General features: G+C 36.6%; 1 protein-coding gene across 1 annotated transcript in view; it reads right to left on the bottom strand.

Annotated features, from left to right (window-relative positions):
* Nucleotides 1-19,660, bottom strand: part of GRID2 (glutamate ionotropic receptor delta type subunit 2) — a 558,809-nt gene that overhangs the window by 219,686 nt on the left and 319,463 nt on the right. The window contains exons 5-6 of the mRNA XM_027894516.1: nucleotides 10,513-10,566; nucleotides 2,755-2,928 (exon numbers count right to left, since the gene is read on the bottom strand). Of these exons, the coding sequence (XP_027750317.1) occupies nucleotides 2,755-2,928; nucleotides 10,513-10,566 (228 nt within the window). The remainder of the gene's footprint in view (nucleotides 1-2,754; nucleotides 2,929-10,512; nucleotides 10,567-19,660) is intronic.

The raw sequence follows: 19,660 nt of genomic DNA, 5'->3' as shown, positions 1-19,660 counted from the left end.
CACACCACTTCTGGAGAGAGAGGCAATAAGGTTACTAATGAGAATAAATCGGTACATGAAGGGCTTCAGATGCCAAGTCATCATTTCCCAACAAATTGACATTGCTGTCAAGGTAGCTTCTGTAACCTACTGTCATGGGAATAGAAGACAATTGTCACACTTCATGAGGAAGGATGCACTCACTAATCTAAGAGTAATATAGCTGGGCCTTCATCAAGTATTAAGAGGACTCAGGAGGACAGCGTTCAGCAATTATTAAGCATTGTTATTCCTTCACTAATAGTTCAGCTTAACATTCACAGCAATCAATCACCGATAATGCAATGATAAAGGCACTACAATTAATTCCTGTTTCTCAAAATCACCCTTCCTTGTCACTACCAGAAGTATGCTTCATTAGTAGCTGTCCTGATGAACAGAGCAGGATTGTAATTTAAAGTCACTTTACACCTTTATTAATTTCCCACGTAAATTTACTGGGCCTTTAATGCATTGCCTTGTATCCTCTACTGATCATTTATTTATTCCAAGTCTCTTGGACGAGAGGGGGGACACTTGCATTACTAAGTGATATTTAACTGAATAACCTTCTGTTGATGTCAATTCAAAATTCAGATGTGATTTTTTATTCCAGACCATAGAGGAAAGGTATTTAGCAATCAGATTAGGGATGAGTGATTAATCTAGATTTACAGGGGCCATTTTATGCATAGCTATGATATTGCACATAGGTTTTAGACAAAAAAAGTTATGGTACTAAATACTTCCGTGAATCCAATTTTTAACTTCCTGCCTCCAAAACAATAAAAATTTTTAGTTGTTTCAACTAGAAAAATTCCAGAGACACAATGAGGCATCTTCACCAAAATATTTTTTAGCGTTTTAATAAAGATGCTGAAAAAAATTAATTATTCCACAGACTTTAGGGGAAGTAATTCAGCAAAAAATAAAAAATCCACCCTTATAATTTCCAGAGAATGTTTCTGATTAGTCACACTTCAATGTCATAAAAAAAAAAGCATTAGTAATTTCAATTTATAAACTGTTCCAACTTCCCACTGGATTAGAAACTAATTTAAAATATTGTTGGGTAGAACAAAGAAGCAGCAAACAAACCCCACAGCTACTCAAAGGTCTGTGCTTCATATGAAGACACAGGGGAAACTGTGTCAGAGTTTTCCTTCCTTTCAGTTTCTAATGTTGTCTCACTCAGCTAATAATGAAGTACAGCCATCTCAGGGAAAGGATGAAAAAAGCAACTTAACTGCTTTTTGTGAAGAGTTAAGCCAATAAAGCTGCCATCATTCCTTTGAACCAAAATGTTATGAAAGCTTTCAATAGAACTATTATAGCTCTCCAAGTCATATGTTGATCATGATGCACAGGTTAATGCATGGGATCAAATCTTACACATTAAATGGAATTGGCCAATTTGTAGAGAATAAACTTTGATTTCTTGAACTTATCTTTCCTTGAGTCAGTCAACCGCTAAAGTGAAAATGAAAATGAAGAGAAAGATAAATCAAAATCTGAATTGTCCCATCAAAACATTATTTTTGTTTTCTGCCTTGCCGTAGCTAGTAACTTGTTCATGAAAACTGCTCTTTGCAGTCTCTAGTGCCTGCATGTAATCACACCCTCAGCTTTAACACATTGCCTGTAGATTTACCCAAGTTCCCCTTAGGACCATGCTGCCGTAACAGAATAGCACAGCCTAGAGGATTTTTGCACTTCCTAAATAGTCTCTAGAGATATCCAGTGCATCTATGGACCTTGCACAGACCTGTTTATTTTAAGAACTCTACTGGGAACACTGTTCAGTGTGCTACAGCCAAAGTTTTTTATGTCATCAATTATTGTTTAGTGGCTGTTTTTTCCACAATTAGTGAGACAAAGGCTCTTACAGCTAATCCAGAACAGGGCAAGACCTCTCCTTTTCCACTTACATATTTTCATTCTAAGCAAAGACTCTTCAAAACCTCCCTATTTTTTCCCACTTTTTTTTCACTCTTCCTCCACTGCTAAAAACAATAATATGCAGTCATCTTCCCACAGCTACAAAAGTGAACACAGAAAAAAAAAAAAAGTAAAATCAACCTGTTAAGCCAATTTCACACTCTTGATTTGACTTAACATTGTCATGATGAAGCCTAATGAGAGAGACAGAGGAATTTTTCTTGGAAAAACTATGTGAAGTCAGGAGGACAGTGACCATGATCCTGTTGCTGAATTCATGTGGTAATTAACTGGTACAATTAATTGTAATTTGTGATTAACAAACCTGAAAATAAGTCCTCTTTGGAGCTTAGATTTAGATATATAGACTAAGACACTTGAGACAGATGATGTGGGCGATCCCCAGGAAGACTTTCCTATTGACAACATACTTAGGGCTTAGAGAAGCACAGCAGCTCAGGAGACACTGACTACAGGGAGGAAATTCTTCTTGTTGAGATGACAAGAAATAAAATTTAGCAGGCCAACAAAATGAATATCCCACTACCTGGAGATCAGGTGGCTTTTCTGGATGTTCATTACTGTGGAGCAGGAAAGTTGTTGTTCTCCATTGGCCACATTCACCCACCCTAACCAAAGTGTTTCCTTGTCATGCCATAAGCCATTAAGCTTATGTCATGCCATAAGCCAGAGAGGACAGGAAAAATAACATTAAGTTACAGTAAGCCCCTGGGGAAAAACTTAGAATTTATCTAGAAAGACAGTTCCCAGGTGGGGATAGACTAGTATATGAACTACCTCCATGCTTTGGGAGAAAGGGTCCTTCGGATCACACAGTGATGAAGATATTCTGTGGTTGCCACGGAAACAGCGCTGACTTATGTTTTGGGGAACTGGAAATGTCTGTCGAATAATTGTTAACCTTCCAATTGACCTTCTCACCAGCTCCTGCACGTCCACATCATTTATTTCCTGAAAGATAAGGCAAAGGAGAGAATATGCATGAGAGTTAAAATTCAGTGACCACCAGATTTGAAACAAAAAAATAAACTGAGTGAACCAAGAGGCCTGTGATTGATACACAGCTATTGTCAAGCTCTGCCACAGTCTGAAAAACAACATGCTCATTAAAACAAGTGACATACCACCTTAGTTGCAAAAGTTTCAAGTGTACTGTGCCCAAACCTCACCAAATATTTGTAGATATAATTGAGCCTAGTTGTTTCACTTGGGATTTTCTCTGCCTCTCCTTTTACCTCTTCTGATCTTTTATTTAAAAAGTGTTTCACAGCATCCTTGACAGATAATGTATAAATCAGTAGGGAGTCATACCATGATGTATTTCTGAGTGTAGCATTACTTAGGAGCTGTGAAGGTAGAGACAATTTTTCAGGCCTTAAGTGTTCATTTCCTAGAAACAGAATATCAAGAACCTATAAACAATGTGCAAGTATAACAAACATCATTTACCAAAAGGGCAAAGAAAATGAATAAGATCATTCTAGGTGTGAATGTGCTTGTTTATAGCAAGACCTAATTTGAAAACAAATTTTTATTCCATAGGGTACTTATTAAGGCTTACAACAGAACACTTAGCTCTACAGACACACACTTTAAAGAAAAAATAACTAAGTAAATACATCATTATGTGAAATATTAAGCTTAAAATATTAACTCTAAGACAGGCTAGGGAAATCAGAAAAACAGTTCTTTACATAGCATAAATTCCCGCAGCTTGGGAACATGTTTTTTTTTAACACCATTGAATGATGAGTCCCTCAGGGAATGTGGAGTAAGAGGAGTATGAGCTCACAAGCAACAAAAATAGTAGAAATAATCTAAAATTTGTTCAGTCTTTTTAACCAGAATCTTTTTTTTTCATTATGCTGAAGTGTTTATTCATAATCTGTCTTAATTACAAAGGCTGATGCCCCAAACTTTCTAGACATTTAAAATTGTGGATATGCCCCGAGGAAGGGAGGTGCTTGAGGAGCTCCTATCAGCAGCCGGAATTTAACATCCCCTTTCATAAAGCCACAGCTATTTTTGATTCTCATTTGTGTATTTATAGCTTTTCATTTTTCAAAGGATACAGTACATCTGTTTTGTTATCCCTGTTTCATGTAATGAAATGCCATCATCTTTTTTTTTCTTTAGATTTCTGATCTGTAATCATATTCAAGAACTCAGGAGAAACCAGGAGATAGACTTGATCTGAAATTATGAAATCTTTCTAGTGAAAACAAAGCCAAGCTTCTTGAAAAAGCAGCACTCTATGACAAGAGAGACAAGAGCTGTCTATGTTAAGACAGCTATGCCAGTTATTTTGGATTTTTTTTTTGCAGTTTCAGTATAATACCCTGCTGTTATTTTGAAGCAACTTCTTTGGACATCCTGATATTTTTTTATTTCCTTTAAATATTGGAAGAAAAACATGTGATGTAAATTTTAACTTCTACTCTCTTGACTACCATAAAAGTATTTTATTCGCCTTCACAGATTATCATAGTTTCTGAATTCATCTCTTATTAGTGTTCTTTATGAAACATAGATTTTTCTGCAAAGAGAAATAACACATAGCATCAGCTGTTTCCAGTGTAATATCTTGCATTGCTGGTCGATTAATTCTTAATGTACCACAGATAATGGTTTATCTCAGCTTAAGATGCCATCTTTTCATTTAGCCTGTATCATTTCACTAGCTGCAAGGTACAAAAAAAAAAATTTATATAATGCTGTTTTAGCAAAATACATATCATGTTTTTTAAAATATTTTCAATACAATCATAAAGGAGAGCTCAAGTAACTTCTTATCTTGATTTTAAATTATATCTGTTCTCAAAGGATTCAAAAAAATTTTTTTCTAGTTTCATTCTACACCATGACTCAACTGTAAAACCAAGACTATTAGACTCGTTCTAATAATGTAAAAACAGATATCTGCATGGCCACATTATATTGCCAAACACAACTTCAAAAGAGATTTTGACTATCAGTTCCTCAAAAATGTATCTCTTCTGCCTTAAAACTATATTTATGTTTTCTATAGTCAGCATCTTTGGTGCATTTTAAATAGAGTGTTCTCATTTTAACCTTTAGGTTACTACCTCATATTTTATACATCACCTGGGAAATAACAAAAGAATTCAAACACCAAAGATACTTTTGTAGGGTTGCCAAGGAGGTATATACATCTACAGATTATTTCCAGCTGTTATTTTAAATGCTGTGAATTCCACTGATTGTATCATAAATTCAGATTTTGGGTTAACAACAAAGCAATGCCATGCAAACCCTAATTCATCATTAGTCATTTGCTATGTATTTCTTTGTGATTTTTTAGATACTTGGCATTGACTGAGTGACAAGCCCTTTATATAATGACTCTCCAATATCATCTCTCATTCTTGAATTTTGGATCTGCCTTAAGAAAACTATATAAAGCAACTATTGTATGAGAGGAAACAATTTTCATTTGCACTTCAAAGAAGGATACAGTATAATGATATAAGGATGGCAGATGATCTGTTACACAATCATCAAATGTCAAAAAAAATTAGAAAGTTGGCCAAGTTGAACTGAGTTGGCACCTGTATAAATTTAGGCTAGGTTATGTGGGGTTGTTGTTTCCTTTACATCAGAAGTTCAGTAAATATAGTTCCAAGCCTTTCTTTTATTGGTCTGAACTTGGAATAAAGGGGAGACTGTCCTATCACAAATGCAACAAGGATAAAATTAGATGTATGTTTCATTTGAGTAGGAAAATAAATAAGGAAACAAATGGTGCTTTAAAATAATAACTCTTTAGAGATGAATTAGGAAAAGGGAACTGAAGAGGATTATCTTGATATATAAGGCAGGGACTCCAGTGGGAAGCAAGACTGGACACCTAATATATATTCCCATTCTGATTTGTCCCATTATTTTAAGATAAGCAGCCCAGTCAGAGACTTACTGTTCACCATAGCGCAACTGTACCACTAGTAAGAGACATGAAGGGAAAAAATTTATTTACATGCTCCTGTAATAAGCACAAAAGAAAGGCAGCAATACCATTTCTTACAGAAACATCTTAATTTTGGGCCAAGAGGATGATTCCAGTATTTATAATATAGTGGACCTGCCCTGTTGTATGCCAGGACTTCATCACATAAAATCACGATGCTCAGATCTTGAACTGCATGATCACTTGCCCCATTATATCTCCCTTAGGTTTCTTGCCTCTGGGAAGGAGGCTGAATAAAACCTGATAGGACAAGGAGAAATCAATTTTTAGGTTTCACAGAGACAAAAAATCCAATTTTGGAGAAAGCAGGGTTCAGTCTGTCTGTCCATTAGCTCTCACTAATGCCAAGAGCTGGCAGCTCGGTTGCCCCCCTGTTCCAAAAAGGGTGTTGTCACTGGCAGAACTGACCCATCGCAAAAGGGTTCAAATGAAGCTCTAGGTCTACTATTAATCATTATCCATATGAAAAGGTAGAATTATGTGAGCTCCTGGAACTGAGCTGTGATTTTAGAACTTGAACTAACTTTAGGACCTGAACTTTAAGCTCAAGCTTAAAACATAGTTATGCTCTATGCTCTTCTTCCTGGTGGAGGGCAATAGGGTGAAACACAATGGAACAATGTCAAATACATGGATCAAGGACCAACCTTCTTTTAGGAAAAATGTGCTCATCAGAAAGTGGCCTTTGAATATAACCTTGTAGGTCCTCCAGCCCTCTCATGTGCTATGATGGGCAAACCTGTTAGATCTTTTTCTATAAACTGGTCTTTTTAAAAGAGTTTGAAAGCTTTTTTCATTCTTTTCTCAAAGAATTTTTTCCAGACTCTGATGCCTGGTAATTAGAAACCTTTTACCAACGTTTGACCTCAGTTTGCCCACAGACAAATTGAAGTAATCTGTTCTTGTGTCAACCTTGTCCTCTAGCCCTTGAGAATGATGCATTTATTCACACTCTGTATGCGTTTATAAACAGAGAGCACATCCTCTTTCAGTCTTTGTTTTCATAGGCTGATCAAGCCAACCTTACCAGTCTCTCCCCACACAAATCAGCTTTTCTGTGCCCTCATTCCATTCTAATTCTAATAGAGCTGGTCATAATTCGCACATTATTGTAGATGAAACCCAACCAATCCTTTGTAAAGTAACATTAATAGTTACACCTCCTGTATGGTAACTGTAGGCATTGGAAAGCGTTTGGGGCTGCCCTTGAGATAACAATGGTAACAGAGAACTGGTGGCTTTCTTGGGTGTGGTAAGGTAATAGTAAGATAACCTTGAAAGTTTTAACAAAGGAAAATGCTTGAAAGAGACATGACATAAAATGAAAAAAAGAGACATTTCTTTCATTTAAAAAGAGAAAAGGAAAGTGATGAAAATCATACAAACGCCCCTTCTTCAGTTCCACTAAATAAAATCACACTTGTGATTTAAGAGTCCTAGAAGAAATATGATTTTTCTATCCTGGGATTTTTGGAGCTTTATTTACTATTGTGTGCAGGAAATTAAGCAAGCAAAGACAGACAGACAGAGGGAGGGAGAGTGTGAGAAATCCATTCTCACATTTTGTTAAGGCAAATTTGATCATGACTACATTCAAATCTATGATTCCTGCAAATTTTAAATAAAGAATTGCAACATCTGCTTTAAGGCCCTGAAGAAATAGGAACATTTATTTGGAGACTGTCTTCTCAGCTGACTACAATGATCAGAAGAGATTTGCATTATTTGCTGAGGACTAATATGATGTGTTATGTTTTATGGGAACAAGATCCCTCCTCCCACACATATATTTCCATTATGATACAGAGCCTTCAAGAAAATTTGCTATATTACATAAAGTTGCAACTAATGGGACAATAAAAATTAAGGAACTCTTTGCAGGCATTATAGCATTAAGAGTGAGCAATTAAAATAACAGATGTTACCTCACAAAGCCTAAGCAGACTCCTGATCACAAAACTGAAGGTGGTATTTTCTTTTGTATTACTGTAGTTGGTAAGTATGTTGTATTCCCTTGGCACAGTGATGGAAAAGGAAAGACAATTTCATCTTATTTTGGTGTCTCAATGCAAGGAATTATTTCACTCACATGTAGATTTTGCAAAACAATGCATTTTCACTGTAATGAATTATCTTAGAATTTCAAATTAGGAGGCCAGAGATGCAGTGCTACAGCTACTTAGTTGACAGTCTGATTTAGCCAATGTGGGCACTCGAATACGTGTCTAACTTGTCACAGAAGATTCCTACAAGCAACAAAATAGACAGAGCTCTGAGATCATTTCACAGTCATATGGAAGTACTGAGGTCATCATGAGGAAGTGATAACCACCTCAAAAGGACTTGAATGTAAAGATTGTTGTTTCACATACCACAGAGTAAGGGCCCCACAAATCACTGCATTTCCAAATCCTGCACTGGCAAATGGAGGCATTGCAATGTTGTTACTGAACTGGCAAAATGTGTCAATAAGCAAGGGATGTTATACAACATTCATAATTCAGGAAATATGAACATTTCTGTTGCAATTTGAACATAGTGATAAGGAAAAATTGGGCAAAACAGAAGTCTGTATGTATTATTACCTACCAATGTATTATTCCTGACTAATCTGATCTCTGTGTCTGCAAAATAGTGCGATTATCAGCATTTTTTAAACGGAGTTTGAAATTTTACTTAAGTGGGAATATGGATTTAAGTCCAGAAGCAGACTAAGCTGAGATAGCGCTAAACAGATTCATTTTCTCTAAAACCAAAAACATGAATGACTGAATGAGATACAGAGATTTTAATGGCTATAGTTTACAGCACAGTTTGTTGGAATTAAGTTAAATCATGGCTTTTCCTATTTTACATGCAAGACTATAAAACTAAGAAGTGATGATGTACGTTTCTCTGCATATATCGTTCATCTCTCTTAGCTGTTGGGATTGCAGCCCAGAGAAAGAGTTTGGAGTGGAGAAGGCAGTTGAGTGGTAACCACTTTGATTGCTCTGCCATTTAATCTGCTGCAATGTGCAAATAACAATGCTTAGAAAGCAGATTTTTTCCCCACAGAGACACTAATTTCTGAATAAAAAGCGAAGAGAAAGTACGTATGCTAGGAATGGACCCTCGGTTTTATTTTCCTTTTTGAGGGTGGATGAGCTGAAACAGCTAAAAGCAAGCACCTTCTTTTGAACTTTTGGAAAGTAAATAACATTTAAAATGAAAAGCCAATGGTAGTTGTTTTTTAATGTGAACAGCAAGCCAAAACCTGAGCTTTTCCTATGGTTGCTGTCCAATCTACTGATATAGAGGATGGCTTTATATTCAGTTAATGGTCTCCTTAAAATACTATCTGTTAACTCTAAAGAGTAGAGATGAACACTCTTCTTCAAGATTCCACTTACTGCAAGTGGATTCCAGTTTAATCTGACATGGAAAAGAAAACATGTATGTTGTTCACATGACTGCCTGCAAATCAAAGCTGGGTTCTCAACCAGCAAGGCCCCACTCAGTGCTAGAAAACACACACAATATACTGGTGGAGAGCAATGCCGGGCCCAGACTAATAATTTATGCTGGACCTCGTTTGTCTTCACAGCATTTTCTGAGACATATCTTTCTCCAGGGAAACCTGGCCAGAAATCCACTGGTTTTCCAGAGTATACTAATGGAAATCTAGTAACTAAGTATGAAAACAGAAGTGTACAGTAAATTCAGGTAGTAAACCTGGAATTTACACATAATATCTCCAACCAATCTTTTATCCTGAGAATTTCAGGAGTTGCACGATACACCTGTTAGGGGATAGTTATTTACTCAGAAAATCCAGCTATTCTGGACCTAAATTGTATTTCAATAAACAAAAGAAAAACCTGAATACTGTCAAATCTAAGAACTGTATTGTTCAATGTTTTATATGCAAAAGTACTTCACATATTTGTACGTCATATTGTAGCTGACAAGCTTTCTTGGAGGAACATATCTCACAGTTTAAAAACAGGATCTCAAATTTCTTTTTTCCCTTTGTAAACATTCACATATGACCTGATCCAGAAGTCTACCAAAAAGCCTCTCACTAATAGAAACTGGTTTGGATATCAACCATGATGGAATTCTTGGGCAATTCATTAAGGACAGTGAAATATGGGATTTTATTATTATTATTATTTTGATTATTAAGAAAAAATCATTAAAATATAAACAAAATTAAAGAAGTCCTCTACAAAGATTACATATTAAAAAAAAAAAAAAAAAGACTTTGAAAAGATGCTGCAAGAACAGTCAGCTCAAATATCAAATCCCAAGATACTCAGAAGCAAAGGGGTTTTTCATTTTATTTTCCATTTATTCATTCAAGGACTTTCATTTAAAACAGGCAAGATAAAAGAAGAAAGTCCAAGAACTTGTCATTCTACTTTTATTAAGCAACATCTACTCCCTTAGCGTACTTGAACTTTGTCATAGCTACTGCTTCCTGTTGGCAAAGTGAGAATCAGCATGAATATTGTCAGTAAGCCTCAAAACAGGATTTGTGTTCACAACAGTGTTTGCTTGACAGTTACCTCATTTATAATGATCCAGTGACAGTCAAAAGCAACCAAATTAGTCTCCACGACCTGAAATAGAGAACAAACCAGCTATCAGTCAGCTTGTTGTGAAAGCCAGAAAAAAATTAAATGGATGCTCTCTGCAAAAGACAACAAAGCACATGCTCTCTAGGACTTTTGCTATTGAACTGAGGACAGAGAACCTTTAGCACAATTCTGCAGAAGCATTTGTGTTATTGTTTGACTTGCCAATTAAACTTGGAAAATACATTTCATTGCCGGCATCACAGAAAAGAATATGCTTTGGCTGACTGAAAAGCAAATGAAAACATTTTTGCCTTAGTACTGTGTGTTGAGAGGAAGCAACAGAGAGGAAGGCAGAAAATGAATATCAAGTAACTCTTGTTAGATTTCTGTATTTCCTGCCTTTAAGGCCTTTCCAGTGTATACCTACCCTGGAAGCCTATGAACCGAGAAAAACCAAAACAAACCCAAACCAAAAAAATCCACACCACCAATGCTGGGGTTCATATAAGTGCAAAGAGCAGGAAGGAAATGGTTCTCCTGAGAAAGAAGGCTGTCACAGGGATTACGAAATGATGGCCTGTCCCAGGTTCCACACACAGAAAATGTCTCACTCTCTTCTCATGCATCTTTCTCCTTGCCTTTGCTGAAAATTATTCCAGGATCTGCCTTAACGTTGAACAGAACATGTGCTTCCTAACTCATCTTTCACTCAGTCTGTTTCCTCCTTGAATCCACCAGAATTTTGTGGCAAGTCATGTTTGAATCGACTTTGCAGTGGAAGTGAAGATGGTAAAAATACACTTCTCCTTTCATTAGCCAGGAAAGAGGTCATTGACAGAAGGGAGGCCAGAAATAAACTATGGGAAAGGCTGGACTCCTATAAATTTTTTTTCTAAATAAAACTGAACTACCATTAATATGGAAATAGTTTTAAAACCAAATTAATCCCATTTTATTTGTGTAGTCACTATGCTCATCTTGATTCACAATTCAGAATTACTGGATACTTAAAACTGTATTGAATCCCAGGCGAAAAAAAAAAAGACAAAACAGAAACAAGGCTTGGGACTTCTAATGTTCAAATGTTCAGTTAGATCACTGGTGCTGGGCTGTTATTACTCGGACTATTGCACAACAGTCATGTTTGGCTTTTAATGATGACCAACACAAATAGCACTTGCCAAGAATGATGGTGATTTATACCGTGCAATGTCCAAAGGAAAACAGTTTAACTGGCCACAAATCTTAAGAGCAGCAAAAACCCCCATGCTGATAACCTTCATTATTAATTCAAATGCTGTTAGGATTGGGGTCACTGCTTGTTTAGCAGAATGATAAGAAAGACTGGAAATTCTGATCTGGAGAGATGGGGTGGGGAGGAGTGGGGGAAGGAAGCAGTGTATGAACTGACTTCTTATTTGAAACTCTCAGCAGCGATAAGAAATTATGGCTATTGAAGGCCCTGTCTTCTAATGTGCTTCTGGAAAAATTCAGTATTATTAGCAGTAGGAATCAGGGTCCTCACTTTATGTGGAATTTAGACTCACTATTCAGCAACAACATTATATTTTGTAATGTTGCTTTGACATTTTCTCGCATTCTCCACTGTAGGCATTCACACAGCACATATAAAAGAACAGGATAGAAAGTGAGTAACTGTTATGGGAGGCATCACAACAGACTGAGCCAGGATGCTTGAACTGGAGTAAGGCTGTTCTAATCAGATCTCTCATACCAAAACAGTTGGAAGACAAATACACCCAGAAACCAAAAAAGGTTGAAAGTGGACAGAACAGTAAGAGAGTTCTCAAGGGAACATTTGCTCCTTATATAAAGTTCCAAAACATAGAAAGTTTATCCCAATTACAACATAAGCTATGCCATTTAAATTTTTCATAAAACAGAACAAAACAAAGCTTTACTGAAGCAGAAAAAAAAATTCCTCTAGTCAATCTGCATACAGTTCCGCTAAAAGCAAGTGGAATGAATAAAAAAAGAAAAAAAAAAAAAAAAAGGCAGCAGGGTTGACATATTTTCTGATTTCTTGTCAGGTTCCTAGCAACTTTGTACCTCCTAACTTTTGGCTCCAGGACGTCCTGCTGGGAACGTCTGCCCTGCTGTAACCACTCTGCTCAAGATGAGGTCTCACAAGGTTCCTGTGACTCCAAGGCAGCCTGCCAGAATGACACCCTCGAGTCAAGTCTACCAGTGGTACTGAGGAAATTACAATGATAATTTTGTTCCACCAAGGGCTCCTAAACTCTCTCTCTGCTCTAAAATGGAAGTCAACTGAAATTTCAGAATAAAGGAATCCACAAAATGAAAATTCACATTTTCTGTTAAATTTTTAAAAACACGCTAAAAGAGGGCTAGATCACTTCTTTGTGACTGACGCTTCAACTGATCAGACTTTAATGCACTGTATCTTTCATTAAACTTTTGTTTTCAGTTCCTCTAATTTCCTTATAAGTATTTCGTTTGAAGCATCTACCTTGCCCAGGCTCTCAGATTTCAATTATAAGGCCTTTTCAACAGAATATGGTTCTAATTGTCACTGGTTTTATTAGGTACAGGCTTAAGTCAGTCTCTGAAACAGGCTGACTAGTCTCACAAGTCACTCTCATTATGTCTAACATCTGAGGCTACCTGTGGCAGATTTATCACAACTTGCAAATAGCAAGATGAAATGTGTCCATTTTTTAGTTACAGTTGAAACTCCTTAGCAGAAGGATAATGTTTTATCCATTAAAGTTTATGCATTCATGAATCTACTTAATATTAAAAATATTTTCCAAAAGCTTACGTCGAATTGAGATGAACTTGTAGTGCACTCTGAGACACTCAAACTAATATATTCTAAATTTGGATGGGCTACAAATAGCCCCTGATTTAAAATTTCACTTTCCCTTTCCGTCTGCCCAGAAGCTGCTTTTTGGTGTTTTCTTTACACCATCCACCCAAAACTTGTTTTAGTATTGACAGATGTTGTTTAAAAAGATGACTGATGATGCCCTGAGAAAGTTGCTAGATTTTTTTTTTTTTTAACATTTTATTTTATTCGATGAAGTACAGATTTACATCTGAATCAGGACTCAACATTTGACTGGGATTTCAAGGCAATCTTTTCATCCTTGGGTCATTCAATCTTAGCTGATGAAATCCTAGTCACAGTGATATCACTCACAAAAGAGCTGTTCATTTCAGCAGCATTAAGATGCTGCATCTTAGTCCCTTCCCTCTTAGCATCTCCTCTGCCAGGATGGCCTTTATTGTCCATTTAGTTGCCTCTAGAGTTGGCAGTGCACATTCTATGTCTGTAAGAATTGCAGGGCAATATAATGTTACCACCATTAATAACCTTCCAATATTTTCCAATTATTGTGTTTTTCAGTGTAGAAGAATGCACTGGCACGTCCACTGTTTATAGAAAATAAATAAATGAAAACCTTTAGTTTTGATGCTTGAAGGAAAAAGTAGCTCAATCCTAAAGTTTTCTTTAATAACTAAGAGTAATCATATGCATAATCTCACAGTCAGAAGATTGTATTGGTCAGCAGCTATGAAGCACTAGTTCACAAGACTATATTAAATCAGATAAAAGCCACTCAAAACTATCTAAAGCCAGCAGCAACACAACCTAGATCCAATTAGTCATCAGTAAAGCAGTCATTCCTTGCACACAACAGGCCTTTACAGTCATGACACAATGTTCCAGAATGACTTTGTCTATCTATGGTGTATGCCATTCTGTTTACTCTAAAAAGCCATTGCATTTTCACTTGGAAGGGGTGATAACAAATTAAAGTGAAAAACCATAAAGAGCACGTCTGGGTCTGCTTAAAATTGATCATAACCTGAAAAGTGCATATAGCACAGCTTCAACAGACTGCATAATGCATTTGGATAGAAGGTTTCTATGACTAATGTTCAGAATGATAAAACACATTTTTTTATCTGAGTGATGATCTTTTTCTGGTTGAAATTCATATCTGCATGTATATTGACTGAGCTGGTACGAACTTGTGCTCTGTGCCAGGGAAAAATGCACGTACAGAGAATAATGTTTGCAAAAGCATATGGGCAGTAATGAAAAAGAAATCTGAAATCCTGGATATTAGAAGCAAAAAACCCAATTTAATAGGGGCATGTAGGAAGTAGGGGCCCCAGTGCAAGTTTCAGATTTACCCACTGGTTCTGCTGACTCTGTGACAGGAAGCAGCACCCTTCCATCCTGGAAGGTAAGGGACAGATTGGAAATTTCTATACAAGACAGAAAGCAGGTGAACCTGTTGTTTATGCAGCTCATCTCCTAAGCTAAAACTGAGAAAAACTAGAGTGTGCATTCATAATGGGGACTGAACCACAAAATTCTATGCAGACATTAAATGGAGAAGAGTTGACACTTTCCAAAACAAAGGAAAACATGCACATATTTAACATTCTCATTTTACACTTCCTGTAGGTGAAATCATACAAGAATTCAGCTCTAGGTTAGTAAACACACAAAGTTATAGGTCAGTGCAGAAAGCTCTCTAAAGCTAAGCATAGCCACTAGCTGGGAGAGCATTAGGAGACAGTATCATATACACCTACCCTGCTTTTACTGCTCCTTTAGGTATTCAAGTCAGCTTTGGAGGTAGGACACTTTGGTCTAACCTGAGATGGCTGCTTTTGTGCTTCTAAATATATGTTACTTTCTTAATTGTGATGAATCAGATTGCCAATAGCCAAACGAAGCAGAAATTTATTAATTCTGTACCAACTGTTGTGCACTTCTGATTGTTTTTATTTACTGAGTGGGGAAATCTTTGAAAAAATCCCCCCAAAAAACATTTTGTGCCTTTGAGATGCCATTTCATCTGTGCCATTGAGTACCTCCACTGTGCAGGAACATATGTAAGCAGAACTCCAGGATGAACTGGGGAGGTGCATTTCTGTCCAATGCCCATGACAACTGACACATTCCTGTCTCAGACAACTAAACTAATGTCAGAGAACAAGCAGAGGATAGGCTATTAACCAACACCTTCCAAGAACTATTTTTCTGAATGCAGCTTTTTTTAATCTTTATAAGAAATTTAATATTTATTTTTAAATGCAGCATTTTTAATCTATAGAATATTAGTATTCAATTATTTATAATGCCATATCACAAAATTCTCTGTTACTAAGATTCAAAGCAGCAAGTTAGCAAGACAGTTCTAAAATATACCTTATGAAATTATGGAAAAACTGAAAAAGAAAATCAGTCTTTACTCACTCAACCACTGCTTAGACTGAGAGTTCACACTGGAGTATTTTAAAACATTGTGTCATTAGTTGCAGAAATCCTGCAGCAAAGGCTACAGCCTGTAAAGTATGCAGAGCCATTCATACACAGTCGTAGAAATCCACAGCAGTAGATATAAAAGATCATTCTTAACATCTTTGTAACTTTAGAAATGTGTTCATGTCAAACTCCAGCAGTTCTCCTAACACCCTATTAAAATAAATCAAACTTATGCTTCATGAGGAAGGTGTTACACTTAGTCAAACACAGGTGCTATTGAACTGATGAGCAAGAACATGGATGAAGCAGAAACTAATTTTCTTTTTCTAAAGAATTCAGCTACACACCGAGGGAGATTTTGCAGAGAAAAAAAAATGCCGTCAAGATGACAAGTGATGAGCAAGGACAAATCATCTGTCATTGCCAGTAACTCCAGAACTTCTTTAGAAGACCCTGACAACTTATCACAGCTCTTTCTATTGTTCACACTCAAACCTTCAGATGGCCTAAATGCAAGACAATCTGAAGCAAATAAAGCAGTTAGTAGCGCAAGCATGAAAGCTTTTCCCATGTGCAGTAGTTAGCAAGAAAGAAAAACAGTTTCTCAACACAAAGGACATGTAATTTAATGGAAAATGACATCAAAAGTTCTCTGCATCACTTCTTTCTTATAGATATGGGCCCACAGGTATGGGCCAAAACTGCAAGATGCACATTATAACCCTTATAAAGGAAACACAGGAAAACTGTTTTCAAAATTCACCACCACACGTATGAAACTAGTCAAACAAGTCTTGAAATCACCCAATGAGCACTGATGTTGCATGCATGAATTACAGAATTAAGCCATCTCAACTATCGCCTGTCCGAAACATAGAGGAGAGTTCCTGGGCTACAGCTTTGCTACAGCTGGGAATGTTCTGCAACAAGCCACCCAGATGACATAAGTAATTTCTCAAATTGTTAAAGAAAAGTGTCTCCAAATAGAGTTGGCCTTCCTGTTAATTTTTTGCTCCACTAGCAGCTGCAGTATTATGTGTGAATCTCCTTCTGCTGAACCACCACCACAGTGCAAAACACATTTTCCATTTGATTTTAATCTTTAAAATCAGATGGTATTGCATAATCTGTAGTTCCAGAAATGGCTGTTATTAAAATAATTTAGAAAGTGATTTATAAAGTTAGCTTTCCCAAGAGTTGAGCTGGGACACCAACAACCTGTTAAAATTTTCCAAACATGATCTGTCTACAATATGTCCCATTTATGTGGTCTTGGAAGCTAAATTGCACTCTTCCTGCTGGAAGACTGATAAAATGCTTTCATCCAATACTTCTAGGTATTTGTTGCCCTTGCGTTTTCATAGACCAACCTCTTGAAGTTACCACTGCTGTTTTGCAGGTGAACATATTCCTTAACCTAACTTTCTCTCTGACGGACACAGCAATTCACTGATCACTAAGATGTGATAAAAAACAGGCTTCCAGGACGCACATGTGAGAAAGCTGCTTCCCCAAGCCCTCCCCCCCAAATCAAAGCAAACCAAACCAAACCAAACCAAAAAAACAAACAAACAAACAAACAAACAAAAAACCCAACAAACAAAAACCCCCCACAACTCAACCCAACCCAAAACTCAACAACTAATCAAATAGAAGTCGTCAGAGGTAATTTCTTAATATTTTCTTTTACTCAAGAGATGGTATTTGACTAATTTGAGTCCCTAGAGCAGTCTTCTATAGTATAGATGACTCCTCAAGCACTGGTAAGCAAAATATGAAAGCTAAAGTTGAAGATTATTTAACAGCTAATGTACAGGTAGTACTAAGAAAGTTAAGTGATAAACTAAAGACTATTTTAAATAATCTGAACTTTAAAAAGATAAAAGCACGCAGTTGTATTATTTAGTATGTTTTTCTATGTTAAACACTACAGGACTTGCCCATGAAGTTCCTCCAAGTTTGCTTGTTTGTTTGTTTTTACTTTTTTTTTCCTTCCAGTTCCTAGTTCATTAAACTACCACCATTTTATCAGCCTATCTGTACCATTTCTTCCTGCTGGTCCCACAGCAAGACCTTTCTGTGACTCCATTCTTAGCCTTTGAGCTTCTAAGTAGGGAAATCAGTTGCTGATTTACAAAGCTCATTCTTGCACACAGAAACTACAGCTCATAAAAATCTCTCTTCACTGAAGGCAATATTTTTGGAATCTAATTTTAATCACTACCCATGTCCACTCTTGAGAGACAAAAAAAAAATCCAAAACACACACGGCAATACTAATTTTTATTCTTCAGGAGAATCATCTCTTTCTGGGATTCCTTTCCCTGATGATAAAGCTCCGGGTCACCAGTCATCTATTTGCCAAGAAGTAGAAAGCAAGCTTCAACAGCATTTTGCAGGGGTGTGTGTGGAAATTGTCTTCTAGTCTCCTCATATGGATGGGTGATATGGCTGACAGGGCTTCATTTGTTTGTCTCATGAAAATGCATTTTAAGAGATGGAGGCAGTTCAAGTAGAAAAATCACCCCATGCTAAAGAAAAGAAGTCAACAGTTAAATGTTTAATAAAAGTAAATAAACATAACATTAATTCTTTAGTGATATTGACCATAAGCTAATATTGAGAACACAAAATAAAACTACATTCTGTCTGGTAGAACTGGCCATTTTAAATTATTAATTTCCTTTATCACTGAGAAAAGTTAATAATGTGTTTATTTTATAGGAATCTAAACCCGTTCATCCTCCCCTGAAGTCAGTCTGTTCACTAGGTTTAAAACAATAACTGTAAATAATTTAAGTGTCTTTCGTTTAAAGGATTATTTTATTCTTACAGTCAGTTTTCCTATTTCCAAATTTATGTTTTGATTCATATTCTAATTATCCTTGTGAAAAGTGTTTGTTATATCCACTCCGGAAAAAACAAAACAAAACAAAAAAACCCAAAAAACCCAAAAACCAAACCCCAAACCTAACAAAATCACCACAGATTTGTGGTTTGGCTTTAACTCAGAACCATGAGTGCATTATATTACCCGCACAGAAATATAAGAAAGCAGAATAATAGTATTCTAAATGAACAATAACAGCCCTTCTACCTAGAAACTGTTTATTTCAAAGTAACAAAGTGGCTCAAAACATCATGTAAATGCAGAAATTCAGACTGATTACTGTTGAGTCGTTGCCTGTACCTGCCTTTCTTGTCAAGAACTAGCTTTTGTTCACAGTGATAGTACTAAATTGATGCCTGAAGAGCTGTTGTTCTTTATCTTTTTTGGTTTGGTTCAGTTTGTTTGCTTTTGGTTTTGTTTTGTTTTTTTGACTAAGCTGAATTCCATTTGAAAATCTGAAATCTAAGCAAAAAACCTGAGTATTGGGGTTGGACAGGGGCTTCAAATCAAACTGGTTGTCACCACCTTTGAAGGTGAAGAACCAAACACAAGAAGCCTAAACCTACGTTAAAATATCAAAAGTTCCTCATCTTTACAGTTTAAGAGCTTAAGAGTCAGAGATTTCTCCCAACTGTGGTGTTTCTTTTAAACACCTCACCATCTCCCACACTCACATTCAGGAGCTACCCTTTGAGTGAACTCACTCTAGATTGAAGGCTGTTGACAAGTCCTCCAACAGAGGGAAAATATTTGCCTTGCTGTGGGGAGTGGACGCATGGAAGCTTACAAAGAGTGCAGAGAGATGCTTCAAGGACAGTGGGCCTCACAGGAAGACATCCATCTTGAAGTGCTCTGACAGTTGGGGCCAAGGAAGAGCCTGCAGTCCAGTGATAAAAAACAGACCCTGCAGAAACCCACCACCACTCCTTCCTGGCCTTCCCCCTCTCCCTATGTGGCCAGACATATCCCTATAAGCC

The sequence above is a fragment of the Empidonax traillii genome, unplaced genomic scaffold (assembly GCF_003031625.1).
Source record: "Empidonax traillii isolate 1590-97213 ecotype Southwest subspecies unplaced genomic scaffold, ASM303162v1 scaffold431:size823745, whole genome shotgun sequence".
Lineage (NCBI taxonomy): Eukaryota > Metazoa > Chordata > Aves > Passeriformes > Tyrannidae > Empidonax > Empidonax traillii.
This window is presented reverse-complemented; position numbering and strand designations above follow the sequence as displayed.